The 16,593-nt window shown below is 37.6% G+C and overlaps 1 protein-coding gene across 5 annotated transcripts in view; it reads right to left on the minus strand.

Moving 5' to 3' along the window:
• LOC149775705 (uncharacterized) overlaps positions 1-16,593 on the minus strand; it is a 222,168-nt gene that overhangs the window by 167,957 nt on the left and 37,618 nt on the right. For all 5 annotated transcript variants that reach the window (XM_089943708.1, XM_089943709.1, XM_089943710.1 and 2 more), the window contains exon 6: positions 2,148-2,206. In XM_089943708.1, the coding sequence (XP_089799834.1) occupies positions 2,148-2,206 (59 nt within the window). The remainder of the gene's footprint in view (positions 1-2,147; positions 2,207-16,593) is intronic.

Genomic DNA, 16,593 nt, shown 5'->3' on the forward strand with positions numbered 1-16,593 from the left:
ATTATTTGTCACTGATCATATATTATAGAGAAAGAGTTGTTAGGTTTATAGTGATAATTATTAATAGGAACCTGCCAAAAATATTTAAAATAAAATTGATTTCTCAGCAATATCTTAACATATTGTAACTTCTATGTTGTCAAAAGCTTGAGGACCCCCGCCCCACCCCCCACCCCCCAAAAAAACCAACAAGCTTTCGTTGGGCTACCTCAAAAACTAGCTCTGTAAAAATGAAACAAAACAAAACTGACAAGAAAAAATCAGTTAGTTTCTCAAAACTATGTTTGTGTAAGATGATCTGTTTTCAGTGTCAAATGTCAAAAGGGTTTAAGAAGGGAAAATATCCATAATTATTGTACATGTATTATATATTTTATTCATAGGTCATGATACAATTTTGCATTACTTTCATCTCAAAATTATTTTATACAGCAGTTATATCTATAATAAAACATTGAAATATATATCTCAAGATTAGGTATACATGTATCAGTATACGAATCGCAAAATTAACAAAGGTAATATTTATTAATCTTGTCCATAAGTTGACAAATAAGACTTAATTCACTGATGACATAAAGAGATTACCTCTATAATCCAAGATAAGATAAAGAGATCACCTCGATAATCCAAGATAAGATAAAGAGATTACCTCAATAATCCAAGATAAGATAAAGAGATTACCTTGATAATCCAAGAAAAGATAAAGAGACTACCTCGATAATCAAAGGATGTTGAGTCAGAAGCTGCACTGGGGTGAAAAGGTAATGGCTTGGTGTGTGGGTTTTATAACTGTAACATCAAACAAAGCAACAAACAACACAAACCTTTCAAACCTCGAAAATGATAATCACTAAATCACAATGTACTTGACTGCTACAGTAAAGTCCTTTAATGGTTCTAATTATTACATTGTTAGGGTTGTGTGGTTTTTGCCAAAGATAAAGGTATAATATGAACCATTGAACTGACTATGTACATCCTTGCTGCTCCCTTTAAAGAAGGGATGGTTAAGTGTGATTTAGATTTCAATGACCTTCACACTACAATGACAGTGATGGAATCGGGTCACAATAAATACTTCCAGTTCAGTACCCATGAAATGTAGTTCTAGTCTATTTTTAGAACATTTCTTCCTCTCTCATTTTGGTGGTGACAGAAGAGTTTTTTATGCATCTTTGGCAGGGATTTAATGGTAACTGTTTATTCTTGATAATATAAGCTCAGGGTGTTGTTGTCTGTGTATTTCAGCGACAGTGCACAGTGAGTAATAAGGCCTTGGTGATGATCTGGAAGTGAAATCTACATGCTGCTATGTTGACAGTCCAGCATCTCAAAAAGAGCAGGTCAACCTTTGACAAGAACTTCACTGTGAATTCATCTTTGAGGGTATTTTAGATTAACATATGATTTGCATTGATTGTCACACAGTGGAAAGGTCAGTACTGAGAAACAAATGTAGAGAACATATAGTAAAATTAATTGTGTTCTATGTCCTATGTGTACTTTAGACTGGTTTACCATCTGAAGCATATGTTGATACTTGCAAGACCTGTAGAAAACCAGTAACCAGACTCAACTTGTTAAATAAAATGATCAGACTCTCCTAAGTTGTCATGGTTACAAATGATTAAAAATCAGTGGTGTTTTTCTGTTTTTGTCTTGAGGTCATTCATAACAGTGTAGAATCACTTACTTTGCCTAAAATTTGTAGCCTGTCAGGTGGTCGCTCATAGGGCATTTATATAATAAAACCAATCTATGCATGATGAAGGTGGTTGTAAATGACAGGTGATAACTCAGATGGTTGCTTAAACAGGTTGTACAAACTATCTAAACAAGTTCTAATCAACAATGAATGGAATAATCCTTAAATATCAAGCATGCTCTACTGACTGTGCCTTGAACATTTAACCCAATCAATCATTGGCCATATTTTGCTGTGTCAGATGCTAAACTAACCATGACATTTATCATAGTAACTGATGTGTCAAGTTAAAGCTCTCCTCCATTAAAGAAGTTCCTAAATGGCATACTCTTGGCATATGAGAGCATACTGCAATTAAAGTAAGGAGGAAGTTAGTAATATTTACCTGGGGTAGCTGCTTATAACAGGTTTGACTCTACTAAGAATGACATATACTTACCCATTGTTGTGTTGATAATGGCTAATCCTAGAGAAAATACAGACTGTGCCCTGTTGTACCTGCAACAAGAACCACATTCAGAAACTTACTGCAATTTTCCATGATAAGTCCAGGGGGCCAAACTAATAAATTTGACAAATAGTTGGTTGGCTGGATGTATTAACAGGTATATTCTAAATAAATATTTTTCAAAACTTCCACACTGTTTACATTTCAATATTTACATTTCACATATGGTATTTCTCCCATAAGACCAGGAGACCAGGCTGATAAATGTCAAAAAGTATGGGATGGGCTTATTATCAGACAAGTAAAAATGGAATAAGCTTATAATCAAGCATGGTCTTATCATTGGAGAAATACCATAGATAAGAGGAATTCACAACATAAGGCCAACATAATTAAATTACACATTTTTTGTGGCCCACTGTCAGTGTCCTTACTTTATGCATGTGTATTTATGCTTACTTATTATAGTCACAAAACCATCACAGTGCACCCTGCTTTGCTCCAATTATGACAAATTCTGGTCCACATAAATATTTTATTTGTGCACCCCTTGTATATACAGTATACATGACAATGACTCCTGTTAATTCCCCATTAAGTTAATGCCCATCCACACTTTCACACAATTTTGGCAACTAGTTTTTTAAGACTCTTCCAATAATAAACACCCATCTTGCATTTAAATAAATTTGCAAGGCAGGCACTGGGTTTATCATAGGGTAAGTACAGTGCCACACCTTTAAAAAACCTCTTTTTATAATATAGCCTAACAGAAACATCTCAGAGTAGTTGAATATAATCTTACATTTAAAAGCATTTGAAGTTCAATATTAAAGATTAAAATTTACACCCTAAAGCACCAGACCTAATGAAACAAAAATATCCATAATGAAACAATTCTTGGTATCAATAAAATGTTTCTTTCCTATACAAGAAACCTAATATATTAATAAATTTATAACAATTCCAGATGAAAATTGAAATATGCTGTAGCTGAACATCATATTTATTTTTGGGAATTTATGACAAAAGTTTTGACAAGGAACTAAAAATATTACTATGTTATTCACTCACTTAATTCAGCTAAAAATGTTTACAATAAAAATGTGGTGATAATATCACTAAGTCAATAATTTCATGGCAAACCAAATCTAGTCTGTAACCTGCACCATGATCTATGTAGTGATACCATGATTTTCAAGATGGTTGCCATGGTGGCCATATTGGATTTTATATAAGAAAAGTTTTCATTTAGAACCAAGTAGAAGTCTCCTGGTGAAAACTCCATGCTATGACTTTCCATTCTGGAAAAGTAAACATATTAATATTTTTGTAATGGCTGCCATGTACCATAATTTATAATTTACTTTGCAGAAATCCTTTTTCTTCTTTCAATCTTAGTGGCATTGACACTACATCAAAAAAGTGCCTTTCTTGTCTCAAATGCAAGCCTTCCACAAAGTTTGTTCATAATTTGAAGCATAGAACTAAAGTATTTTGTGAAAATCATTTTCCTTCTTGGAATCCCTCTGACCTTAATGTTTTAATTGCAAATCAATAGATCTTCCTTGTTTCAAATACAAGTCAGTAATAGACTATAATGAGGTATTTCTGCCAATTTAAACCCTATTTTGTATAAGGATGAAAACATCATTACCCCCTCCTAGGCCCCACATGTTAGTATAAACAAAAATGAAAACAACTTGTTGAGGCAACAGTGTCAATTTCATTATTGATTCCCTGTCAAGGACTTACCATTAAATTATCACAGTCGTCATACAAAAGAGGGTTTGGCTGAAAAACACTCATTATAGTCTACTACTGCGGGTTTTACTTGAAATCATTAACAATTTATATCTGTACATGTATTTCACACAAAATTACTATGCCTAACATTCACACAAAATTACTATACCCATCACTGTCACAAAATTCCAATCCACTATTAATAAGTCGCTGGGATTTGTAGGTCACGTGCCTGATTAATAAAATGAATGTGCTATTAATGACTCCCTTAGATTTGACAAAAATAATAATTTACACACACAACTTAGATATTTTTTATATTCACACAAAATTTATATGAAATCGCAAGAGATTTACTGTAATAGCCTATCTAAAAACTCCACCTTGCTAAATCAAAACTATCAGACTTTATAGAACCCAAACCATGTGTATTAATTCCATCAGAGCAGTATCTTTTATCATCAAAACTACACAGACCAGATTTTATAATAACAATTTGATCTTATTGCCATCATCTCAACATAACTAGAAAACCAGTCTAATGCAGCTTTATAATTATTTAATCCAATTATCTTACAAACCACATTTTGTTTTATTCCCTTAGCTCATTTTTTAACTTTATTGTCAGCTAGCTTTAGACAGTACATTTTATTACACAATCCGATATACTCTACAATAGGAACAAAGTCTGTCTCATCTTTAAATTTTCCTATTTCCTTTTTATTATTATTACAGTGAAATCTGCTGTGCTTAGGATAATCTGAAAGCTCAAACATCTCTCTGTTATTGTAAAATTCTTGATAAATATCATTAGATTTTATCTTGTACATAAGCGAGTCAGTGTCTGTAAATAATAATTCTTCATCAGGCCACTTATCTTTGACAATATCATAATGAAATTGGTACATTAACCACTCTGATATTTCAAATGCTGCCACACCAACATCAACTGGCTTATTCAACTTCAGATTCATCTTTTGTCATTGAATGGCTACTAGATTTTCATTAAATATTTTCATACTGATAAAATCACCAGATCCTAGATGCTTTATTACGAAGTTCCACATTACTATTTCCTTCTGATATTTTCTATGGTCTTGCCAAATACACTGTTATTCATAAGCTTGAAAAAGTTTTTTCAAATTCTGTTTTGGCAGCTGCTCATCATGCTGTTATTTGAGTTGACGTAGCTTTTCATCCACGGTGATTGAATTTTTTTTAGCACTCTATGAACTTTTCTTAATTTTGGCCCATCATCAAATGCTTGTTTCAGATTTTTATAATGTAACGTATCTCCATTTATCAAGCAGATTAGGAACAAATTTTTTAACAACAGAATTACCACTAGTGCTTGCACTAGATGAATAACTTCTCTGCTCATCAGATAATAAATTATAGTCGATCAGCATTGACGCTGGACAGAATGGATAGTTATTATGTGCACAGTGTGGCTTAACTGGATAGTCAATATCAACTTCTATTAAATAACTAAACTCATCCGGTATAGTTTCAGCTTCTTTGAAAAACTGTTCATCGGTGATCCACCTAAACTGGCCATATCACACAGACTCTGACAGGCTGTAGCCATACAAATTATTGCTATCTAGATAGGCTATAAAACTTGATTATGTACTATTATAGTTGATATTTGTATTAGCCCTGGCATATTTTTTGTTATGACGCTTATTCTGCCTCAGATTCCACATTCTATAAAGTTAAAAATATCAGGGTCTGCTAGCAGCTCCAGTTTTATTTTACTGTGCTTGAGTAATGCATCCCAACTTAATCCAGGTACCGAATAGTACCAAGCTGTGTCGAGTCCATAGTTATCACCGCTGACATCTCTGAAATTTTCAAATATATCTGCAAGCAACAGAATATCTGTAATAAGTTATAGGTCATGATAATCTTCCAAATTTGGATATGACAGACAGAAGTGTTGAGATAGAGAGAGAGTGTGACACAGAGAGAGAGAGAGAGAGAGAGAGAGAGAGAGAGATTAATGTCATGCACAAGGCACTGATTGTTCAACAGTATGAACTTGTTTAAATAATCGAGATATCTCCACCACAGTTCTATCTACATATAAAATTGAATCTGTAAACTGGAAAAAGAGTATAGTTTTGTTTTACAGATGAGATATTATTGAATAAATCTGTCCTGAATTTTTATCTTCTTTTCATTGTTTTTACCTCTATTACTAGAGTCAGACAATCACTTGTAGCTTCAAGGTCTGAAGAAAAAAAATCTAAAATCCTAAGCATTTTCAGACCCTTGAGGTTACAATATCAACTATATTCATCAGTATTTTATTGTCATTATGCTTTGCAATGTGTGACATATCAGTTAGATCCATTGCCCGTATGTCATCAACCGAGTCTGCGACGTTTTGTTGAGAATTTTTTTTAAATAGGTCTATGAAGTTCATGTGCAAGAGTGATCTGCAATCCATTGTCATAAAGTACATTTTTACCAAGCCCTAGCTTATATTTCGCTCCAATAATACCTTGGACTAGCTTACGATCAATTCACTCCCTTATTCCCTTCGGTCTCATATCCCTTAGCTCATTAAGCATAATACAGTTGCAACCAACTTTATCATTTTCATTGTTGCAGTAACATATATCATGTCACATTGCAATTTCATCGACTTGATTAAAAGGCTCCTCCCTGGAGACAGGAATTGTCATTTTGATCAAGTTGTTTCCTGAGTGGATTCCATGGACTTGTATACATGTGGCATGGCAGTGTCCATCCATGTTTAGGTTTCAATAATTTACCAATTAATTTGTGAATACCTAAGCCAGATCAGATTACAGCTTGTTAATTACAACATTGGCAATAAGTTACTATTTTATCCTGCTCAAGACACAGATCATGGTCAGCATCACATGTACATAATTTGCTTGCAAAACAGCCCTGCATTTTTGTTAAAATTTAATCAGACTAAAATAGCATTAGAAATTCTTGACATTCCCTGATCTCCAGGTAATAGTGAATCACGTTTCAGAAACATACACTTTTTCCGGCCACAGATGAAACAGATGCTTTTCAGCATTAGCTGGTTATTTTTGGTAGTTTCCATAGTTTAATTTGTATTTTAAACTTTACTTCAGTCTGCACTACTTGTCGTTTTTATCTTTGATTGTTAGATAAAATTACAATTTTGTCATTTTCCAGACTTGGTTTAGGTGCAAATTGTAATATAAATTTCAGAAAATCACCCGCAGAGGGGTTTTCATCCAGTCCTTTCGACTGGAACATTTGTATGCAGTAATATCCACAAGCTGCAGTTCCTATGGTTGATCAGATGAATAATTGATTTTTTTTTTATACATTTGGGACCCTTGGTGGCAGCCCAAATGAATCAAAATAGTTGTTTTTATAAAGTGCTACCCAATGCATGCCAGATCCATTGTTAAACGTTTGGATATTTATTACACAACTCCAGGTTTTATCCAAAGCTCATCTTTAGAAAATACTCCTTGACATCTTTCAGTTTATCTAAGATCTCAAAGTTGTTTAGTGGATGGACCACAGAGCGATCTACCTCCTGGTACTGGGGAGCATTAGTTCCCTCCCACGCCCTATTCCCAGCAGACTGGGAAGTAGACTTCCACTATTCCTGCTAGCAGTGGCCCTATGAATCCACCCTGGACTGCTTTCCAGTTCGTCTCTTTTTTTTATTGTTTTACATTTCTTTGTTGGTTTACATTTCTGAACGCTTCATGTTTTTGAAATCACTAGTGATTTAGGCATTTTTATTTATATCATTAGACAAAAGTGAAATGCAACACTAACTGTTTGATACCATCACCTGACACAGCCTTCTTTATGGCCTTGGATACAGCACCTGATGTAGCAGCTATCCCCATCATGCCCAGTACTGGCAGTAAGTTGGGACGTACCGTTTTTGCACTAGTTGCCAGTGCAGGTCCCAGGAAACCACCACAGAATGCTTTTGATCTAGACATTGCAGTAACTTGTGCTGCTGACAAATTTAAGATAAAATGTTTTCCCAGTCATATTCTATTGATCTGCCACTGTGTTAAAATTAGTTTTGCTGGCAGTGGATCGCTCTGCGATCTTGCTCCCAGGCTTGCAAAGTCTATCTCCAACGAAATAGAATGTTGTTTTATAATAGCTTGTGTTAGTTTCATAACTTGTCCCGGCAATAAATTCACTTCACGCACAATGTATTTCATTGTGTATTTATTTTCCTTCAGCTGGATAAATTTGTATTGTAGTAATTCTGCCACTTGCTAGAGGATCAATACATTCCACACACTTTTCTGATAAAATATTTCAAGTGCAGAGGACCTGGTAGTCTTTCTTAATCAGAAAATTAGTACATTCCCACCACTTGCTTGTTTGATAAAGTTATACCCCAAGCTCTTCTCACCTGACATTTAGACTCAGCTGGTCATCCTGCCCTTGGTAGAATCTATCGTTAGGAATCTGTCAGATAAAATTAGCATAGAAGCATAATACACATTATCTGGAACAGACGGAACCTGTCCAAGTGACCACAATGTCAAAATTTGACCCGATAGCTGGTTCACCATACTTACTGACATCAAAGTGAAATATCAGATAAAGCATTCTAAATTCTTTGATTTAAATTTGAGATCTACTATCAGCATCCTGATATTTTTGTACAGGATCTGTCAGATACATGTAGGCTTGAGATATGTCTGTCAGCTAATGCTGCAGCATCAGCTGCAAAGTTAAATTTGATCGCTTGTTCTGGATACTGTTTAGAATTTATTTTGACAAATATTCATCTGACATCTGGAGTATCAAATACAGAATTGCTTTGAAGCTGACTTCCACGTCTATTCTACCGCTGAAACACAATAAATACATGCTTTGGTAACTGTTTGCTCAGTGATGTATTCTCCATGTGTTATTGATCAAATTCAGTATTGCGGTTTGATAAACTTTGTTTGCATAAAATGTATATTTTTTGTGAATGCTGTTAGCATTGTCTCAAGTTCTATTGTTTTATCAATACACAGAACTACACACATCATACACAACACTAGTTGTGAAATTACAAACTGAGCATCATCACCAACAACTTGTATCAGACAATCGCTTTGATAAGCTCGATCAAGTATAAGTGTGTGTTTGATTCCACAGTCTCTACAAAATCCAAATACACCGCTCCCTCGATAACTCGCGCACAACGGGGTCCAAAAACATCGACCGCACTATAAGCGAGGGCGCGAGTTACCAAGGGACCTATAAAAAAACCTAATAAAGAGATGGAGATCGACAGAGAGAGGCGAAAGGCGAAGGTGGGTGGGGGGGTGGGGTGGGGGGGGTGGTTGCATTGTTAAATACTCGTTTTATAATCGTGCTGAAAATAACTGTGAATAAATATTTCTTTATAAAGGTGTTGTTCGTTTTTCTTTATAAATTACCTTTAATTTCTGGATAAAGTATGTTGAAAAGATCGTAAAAACAAACATTATTCCACGAGGTATCAGTACTCTTAACATGTGTATCGCTAAACACATTGTGTATTACATCACTGCTGTTTGTGTTGATTTGGATACATTCTAGTTTTATTGTTTGTTCAAAATAAATCGAGATTTCTTTTATCAAAAAAGATAATATTCATATCGAAAAACGACAATGTCAAAACTTGTGTTGCTCTAAAAAAAAAGTTCTGCTATCACTAGATAGATAGATAGATAGATAGAGTAAAATGTAAAAAAATAAATTCACAAAGATAAGCCATTACCAACCATGAATTTAATTGGTCTAAACATCAGACATGTAAAAAAAATAAAAGAAAACAAAATATTTAAATACAAATACGCGAGTGAGAATACGACAATATTTGCTGGGCAATTGTCTAATAGCAGTAGAGCTTTCTCCTCTAAGCCCCTGGATCACAGGTGGTTTCTGTCGGCGGGGACAAACATCTTAGAAAACCACTCCGTAAATATTGTTGCAGTCATCCATGCATTTCCACTATTTCTATAAACAAATGGAAGGCTGTCCATATTCATGTGATGAAAACAACGGGGAGACTTGTATTTGCCAACACATAATGGTTTCATTTTATGTGTGCCAATTTTGTTAACACAAAACAAAAGTGTTAATCTCTCTTTGTTCAGCTTGAAACCCTCCTTTTTGTGTGTATCATCTCTGGTAGCTAGAGTTTTGTCTGGCATCATCCGATAGCATAGACCAGCCTCATCACAATTATAAACTTGGTCGTCTGTATATCCATCACGGGTCAGTATCTCTCAGAGTTGGTTGGGATAACTAGATGCGGCCGCCTGATTTGCTGAGCTTATCTCTCCCGACAACGAATTTTGTTGCATTCCATGTCGGCGCTGGAATCTCCAAAGCCATCCATGGCTTGCCATGAAATCTGAATCAGTATCCATAGTTTTGGCCATTTTCTCTGCCTGGGCCTTGAGAATTGTTCCCGAAATCAGAACACCTTGTTCACGTTGCTGTGTGAACCAGGTGTACACAGCATCATCTAATTCTGTGTCGTTTGCAGTGTGTGCCCGTTTCCGTTTAAATCCATCATCAGAATCAACTTCATGCAAATAATCCCGAAATTTCTGCTCATCCTTGAGCCAACCTCTGAGTATCGACTCGGCAAGTTTAAGTTCACTATAAACTTTTGATCCTGATTCACCATTACGAACCCTCTCTATGACAGTAAGCTTTTCATTCACCGAGTACGCCTTTCGCTTGATTCCCTTGCTCTCCATGATCACATTTACAAATGATTAGGATAAATTACTGATTAATATATACTTTAATGACAATAAGTACATACTATTTGAAACCATGTTCGACTGGTCCAATTAAATTGACTGATGTTGAGACATGGTTCGATTGGTCCAATTAAATTGATTGATGTTGAGACATGGTTCGATTGGTCCAATTAAATTGATTGATGTTGAGACATGGTTCGATTGGTCCAATTAAATTGACTGATGTTGAGACATGATATTGACCACAAGAGTTTACGCATGTAGGATTTGCATTCCTTTGAACTTTTGTATTGTACATCTTTTACCTGATTTGATACAAAAGACCGACTTAACGTGATAAAACAAAGCAGGTCTATTTTAATTGATTTTTACAATGCAACAAACACTTCCCCAAGTCGTCAATCAAAACGCAGCTGGCACTTAATTAGGTTCTCACAGATGTGCTTGCGGGCATCGATGTGATGGTCAATTGACTCTTTTCATGTTTGAATAGAAGAGAACAGGCAATGATTATACTGCTTACACTGCAACACAATGAAAAGATTAAAATAGTAATTTCCCCTGACAAGACATATTTAATTAGTGTTCATTTCAGTCAGTGTTGCCACCTGTTAGCATTTACTATAATTCATTAATCGCTGTTTCACCGTATATGTATACAGTTACAGTGAACTGAGAAAATATTTTTTCCGATAAAATCTAACAAGATATGTGATTCCTTATTAAAACCTGAAAATTTCACGATGTTGATTCTAACTTTTCGGGCACTAACCGCCATTTTCAACGATAAAACGGGCGATATATCAAGGTTTCATTCACCAGTTCTGATCACGATTTTCTTCATTTTTTAAAAATATTTTCTTTTAAAAAAGACGGGATCAACGCTGGACACCGCGTTATAAGCAGGTTCGCGAGTTATCAGGGCACGAGTTATCAAGGGAGTGGTGTACTGTGCTAAGTAACAGCATCATAGTTATTTGATGTGAATTATCTGTAAATGCTCTTCGTAACCTTCATTATACACTCTATTTCTAATATTTATTATATTTATTATCCGGTTTACGATTTCTAACATTGCACTTCCATTGGCTGCAGCACCTGGTGCAGCAATTCTAAGAAAATTACAAACTGCTGTTAGAAAAGTCCTAATAGCAGCCTCATTTGCATCTGCAGCTCATGTAGTAATTCCAAGAGATAAAGCATCTGGAATAAGAAAAGTTCTCACTAGTTGGTTTGAAGTAACATTTCCAGTTCAGGTATTTTTTAACCACATCACACTTGTTGCAACAGTTTATGAGTAATCACCACTTAATGAAACTATATTAAGAATATAAGAATAGTACTTGCAATTAAGTGCATAGAAATATCTGTTACTGTTTGATTAGCTAGTTGATATCTAGCACGTCTAAATAAACTCGAACCATTAATACTACCTCACACTTCAAGCAAGGCTTTATGTGGCAACAAAAATACATCTTAGTCTTGTATTAAAAGTTCTAATGCCAGATTTCTAGGTTTGAATTTTCATCGAGATATTCAACAGACTCAAATTCTGTTGTCGAGTCATCTGTTGGTATTTCCTCGGTCAGGTCAAGGTAATTTTTGACAGACATTCTTTATCTGTAATTGTTAGACAAAAAATAGAGCGCTGCAATATTAGGTCAAATGGGTCTATTTTCAGTTACTATATTTGTGATAATTTCTTCGCCTGGTGGAGACAGCAGTTTTTTGGTCATTTTCATCAGTGCTTTAGTAATTTCTGATGGTGGTGATATTTCAGAAACTGCTTGTTTTATATCCCTATCAGTTATGATAGGTGTACTTGGTGGTCCACCCTTGATTTTATCAGCAATCTTCTGTCCAAAAACTGAACCTGCTGCAGAAGATGATCCCATGGCAAAAGCTTTAGATGCATCTAACACAAAAGGTGCTATTTTTTGTAATTCCAGGAACATTTTCAATTATTTTAGAAAAAATATTTCCAAAGAAACCTCCTATGATATTTCTGTGATAACTTTTTCGTTGTTTCATTTTGTTGTACAAAAATGTCTGATAAAATTGACTTTGGTGAGCTAGCTTGCTGCGAGATCAGTTAACTGTGGTGAGCAAAGCTGACCAACCTAAAGTGCAGATAATATGTTACTATTTTGTTATTGAAATTTAGCTGCCAGCTGGATTTATAAATCAGTGTCATCTGATAGCAGATATTCGACACTAACAGGATAGTCGATTATTTGTCTTGGATTTACTTGCATTAGCGACCCAGGTGGTACATCAGGAGAAAAACTGTAGATAGTTTGACCTTTACTACCACGTGCCATACATGACATGCTGTCAATAGAGCAGTTTATTAAAATCAAATTTACTTCTTTAATGTCCATGGGTGACTTGCTATCATATGAAATTGAAACACTTTGTTTTCTAGAAAATCCTAAAAACGGTCTGAAGCTGTCTGAAATCAACAATAAAACCATTTTTAAAAGTGATTCTGGCACGCAGTGTGTTACAGTTTGGAATGAGCTCAAAATTATCTAATGCAGATTTAACTATGTAATTAATAACTTTATTGCTGTAATTGTATTACATAATGTCCTTGGGTTTCAAGGGTTGTTATCACCAGGGGTGGATGTGGGAGATAAACACCCACTTCCCTTGGAAATCCCCCAATGACTTGCATCTGATAGAGTCTCTGACAACCAAATCCAGTTCCAGGCCTTCATGATTGGCTTAACTAAGCCTGGTGGAACTTGTTTAAGTTGACTGGAGAAGGGATGACAGGCGAGTTTCTGGCACCTCAAAACCAGACGCTTCAGGCACATGGCACTCATTAATCTTGGGTGGTTGCCCATCTAGGAGAAGGTCAACTCTGACTTCAAACCTTCGCTGCCTTGTGACTATACTCTCATGGGAAAGGCTAAGGGAGTAAACCCTAACAGAAAATCCGGAGATGGAATCCCTAAAGCGACTTGGCATTGCTTTCAGTGTCATCTCGGCAACTCCTGCAACATTGCTGGCACCACGACGTATAGACTTGTCCTTTCCCTTGGATCCATCAGCTGCATGGAGAGGAGAATCAGCTGCATGGGCAACAGCTTATTCTCCATATCATCCTGCCCAGGTCTGCACCCTGGAGAGACACTCCAGCTTCACTTCACAGCACTGACATAACACGGGAAGAAGTAGTTTACCGGTTATAAGTCACCGCTCAATTGGCATAGAGTCAGATGCTAGGGGTTGCTTCCGACAGTGGGAGAGACCAAAATGTCTCACTGGACAGCTACTGCCTGCCTCAAGCTGGGCAGTCCCCAGCCAATAAGGTGCTGTCCCACCACAGTTCATCTGCCCTGCTGGGTGCATAGGGCTTAAGGTAAACGAGTAGCAGACAAGCAGACTGCAACTACTGCACCAAGAAATAACAAAAGAAAACCAACAAGGAAACCTCCAATCCTCATGGTACGTACCTGCAATGTCCGGACCATGCTGACTGGGCTCTCAGATGATCTTCAGGCAATCAGCGATGTTCGAAAGACTTCAGTCATCAATGAAGAACTTGCAAGACTCCAGGTTGAAATCGCCACACTACAGGAGACATGGGTACCAGATTCCATGTCCCTCACAGAAAAGAACTACACGTTCTCCTGGCAAGGAAAGAGCACTAACAAAACCAGAGAGCTTGGTGTTGGATTTGCTGTCAGGAACTCTCTGCTGGGGATGATAGAACCCTGCCAAGAAGGAAACAGAAGACTGCTATCCCTCTGCCTCCACACCACAACTGGGCCTGTCAACTTGATCAGCGTTTACGCTCCCACACTAAGTGCCACTGCAGATACCAAGGATGAGTTCTATGACAAGTTAAACTTGCTCAACGACAAAATTCTCAAGGAAGAGAACTTCATATTACTGTGTAACTTCAACGCTAGGGTGGGTACCAACCATGACTCTTGGCCTCCCTGTCTTGGCAAGTTTGGCATAGGGAAGATGAAAGAGAATGGGCAGCAGCTCTTACAGATGTGCTTGTACCACGACCTCAGCATCACCAATTCATTCTTTCAGACAATGATGCTGCATAAAGTGTCTTGGAGGCAGCCCCAATCCAAACACTGGCACCAGATGGACTTGATCATTATGAGATGGTCTGCCATGAAGGGTGAACTTCTTACCCATAGCTTCCACAGCGCTGATTACTACAATGACCACTCACTGGTGTGCTGCAAAATGAAGCTTAAGCCAAAGAAGATACACTGCTCTACTGGGTAAACTACACATCCAGGTAAGGCCCTCTCCAAGACATTTGATTCAGAACCTCCCAATGGCAGTGCCAACGAGAGATGGGATCACATCAGAGAGACTGTGTACAGCACAGCCACATGGATATTTGGTAAGAAGCAGTCACAGAACAACGACTGGTTTGAGGCTACCCCCCCCCCCACTCGCACCAGCCATAGAAGAGCATCGCAGTGATCATCTGGAATACAAGCAATCAGCCTGCCAGAGGACACTACAGGCATATATGTCTACCAGAAGCAAAGTGCAGATGTTACACAGCAGTGCACCAATGAATACTGGCTTCAGCTGTCAGAGCATCCAGTCAGCAGCAGATATCGGAAACATCAGAGGCATGTATGATGGCATAAAGAAATCAATTGGTCCCACAAAGAAAGTGACAGCACCACTGAAGTCTGCCACAGGCAATACCATCCATGATGTGGGCAAGCAGACAGAGCACTGGGTGGAGTACTACTCTGAACTGTATTCCTGAGAGAACCACATGACCAACGATGCCCTCAACACCATTGACAACCTCCCTCTCATGGCTGAACTGGACAAGAAACCTACTGTGGCAGAACAATAGAAGGCTGTAGAGAAACTGTCCTTAGGTAAAGCCCCAGGGAAGGATGACCTCCTCTGCCAGTGCTGGGATGATGGTGCAGTGCCTCAGGACATGAGAGATGTCAACATTGTAACTCTGTACAAGAAGAAGGGTGACAGAAGTGAATGCAACAAGTACAGGGGCATATCCCTTCTCAGCATCATGGGTAAAGTCTTTGCATGTGTCATCCTGAATAGACTGCAGGCGCTTGCTGACAGAGTGTATCAAGAGTCGCAGTGCGGGTTCTGCACAGAGAGGTCTTCACAATCGACACGATCTTCTCCATCAGGCAACTGCAGAAGAAATGCAGAGAACAACTCAGACCCTTCTTTCTGGCCTTTATAGACCTCACCAAGGCATTCAATCTGGTCAGCAGAGACGGACTCTTCACAATACCTCCCAATGGCAGTGCCAACGAGAGATGGGATCACATCAGAGAGACTGTGTACAGCACAGCCACATGGATATTTGGTAAGAAGCAGTCACAGAACAACGACTGGTTTGAGGCTAACCCCCCCCCACTCACGCCAGCCATAGAAGAGCATCGCAGTGATCATCTGGAATACAAGCAATCAGCCTGCCAGAGGACACTACAGGCATATATGTCTACCAGAAGCAAAGTGCAGATGTGACTGGATGCCCTCCAAAGTTGCTAAGCATGGTCCAGTCCTTCCACTATAACATGAAAGGCACAGTGCAGTTAGATGGCGCAACATCTGACTCCTTCTATATCCACAGCGGAGTGAAACAGGACTGCATCCTTGCCCCCATGCTCTTTGGCACCTTCTTCGCTGTAATGCTCGATCTTACCTTTGGGACACCCACAGTAGGGATCTACCTGCACACTTGATCAGATGGCAGACTATTCAACCTGGCACGACTGAAGGCAAAGAGCAAAGTTCATCAGGGACATGCTTTTTGCAGACGATGCTGCTCTAGCCGCTCACACAGAAGCTGAGCTACAGCACCTGATGGACCGTTTAGCTAAAGTATGATATGAGTTTGGGCTGACCATCAGACTAAAGAAAACAAACGTGATGGCTCAGGACGTGGACCCGCCACCACCAAGAATCAT

The sequence above is a fragment of the Sinohyriopsis cumingii genome, chromosome 19, assembly GCF_028554795.1.
Source record: "Sinohyriopsis cumingii isolate HCF-2022 chromosome 19, ASM2855479v2, whole genome shotgun sequence".
NCBI classification, from domain to species: Eukaryota; Metazoa; Mollusca; class Bivalvia; order Unionida; family Unionidae; genus Sinohyriopsis; species Sinohyriopsis cumingii.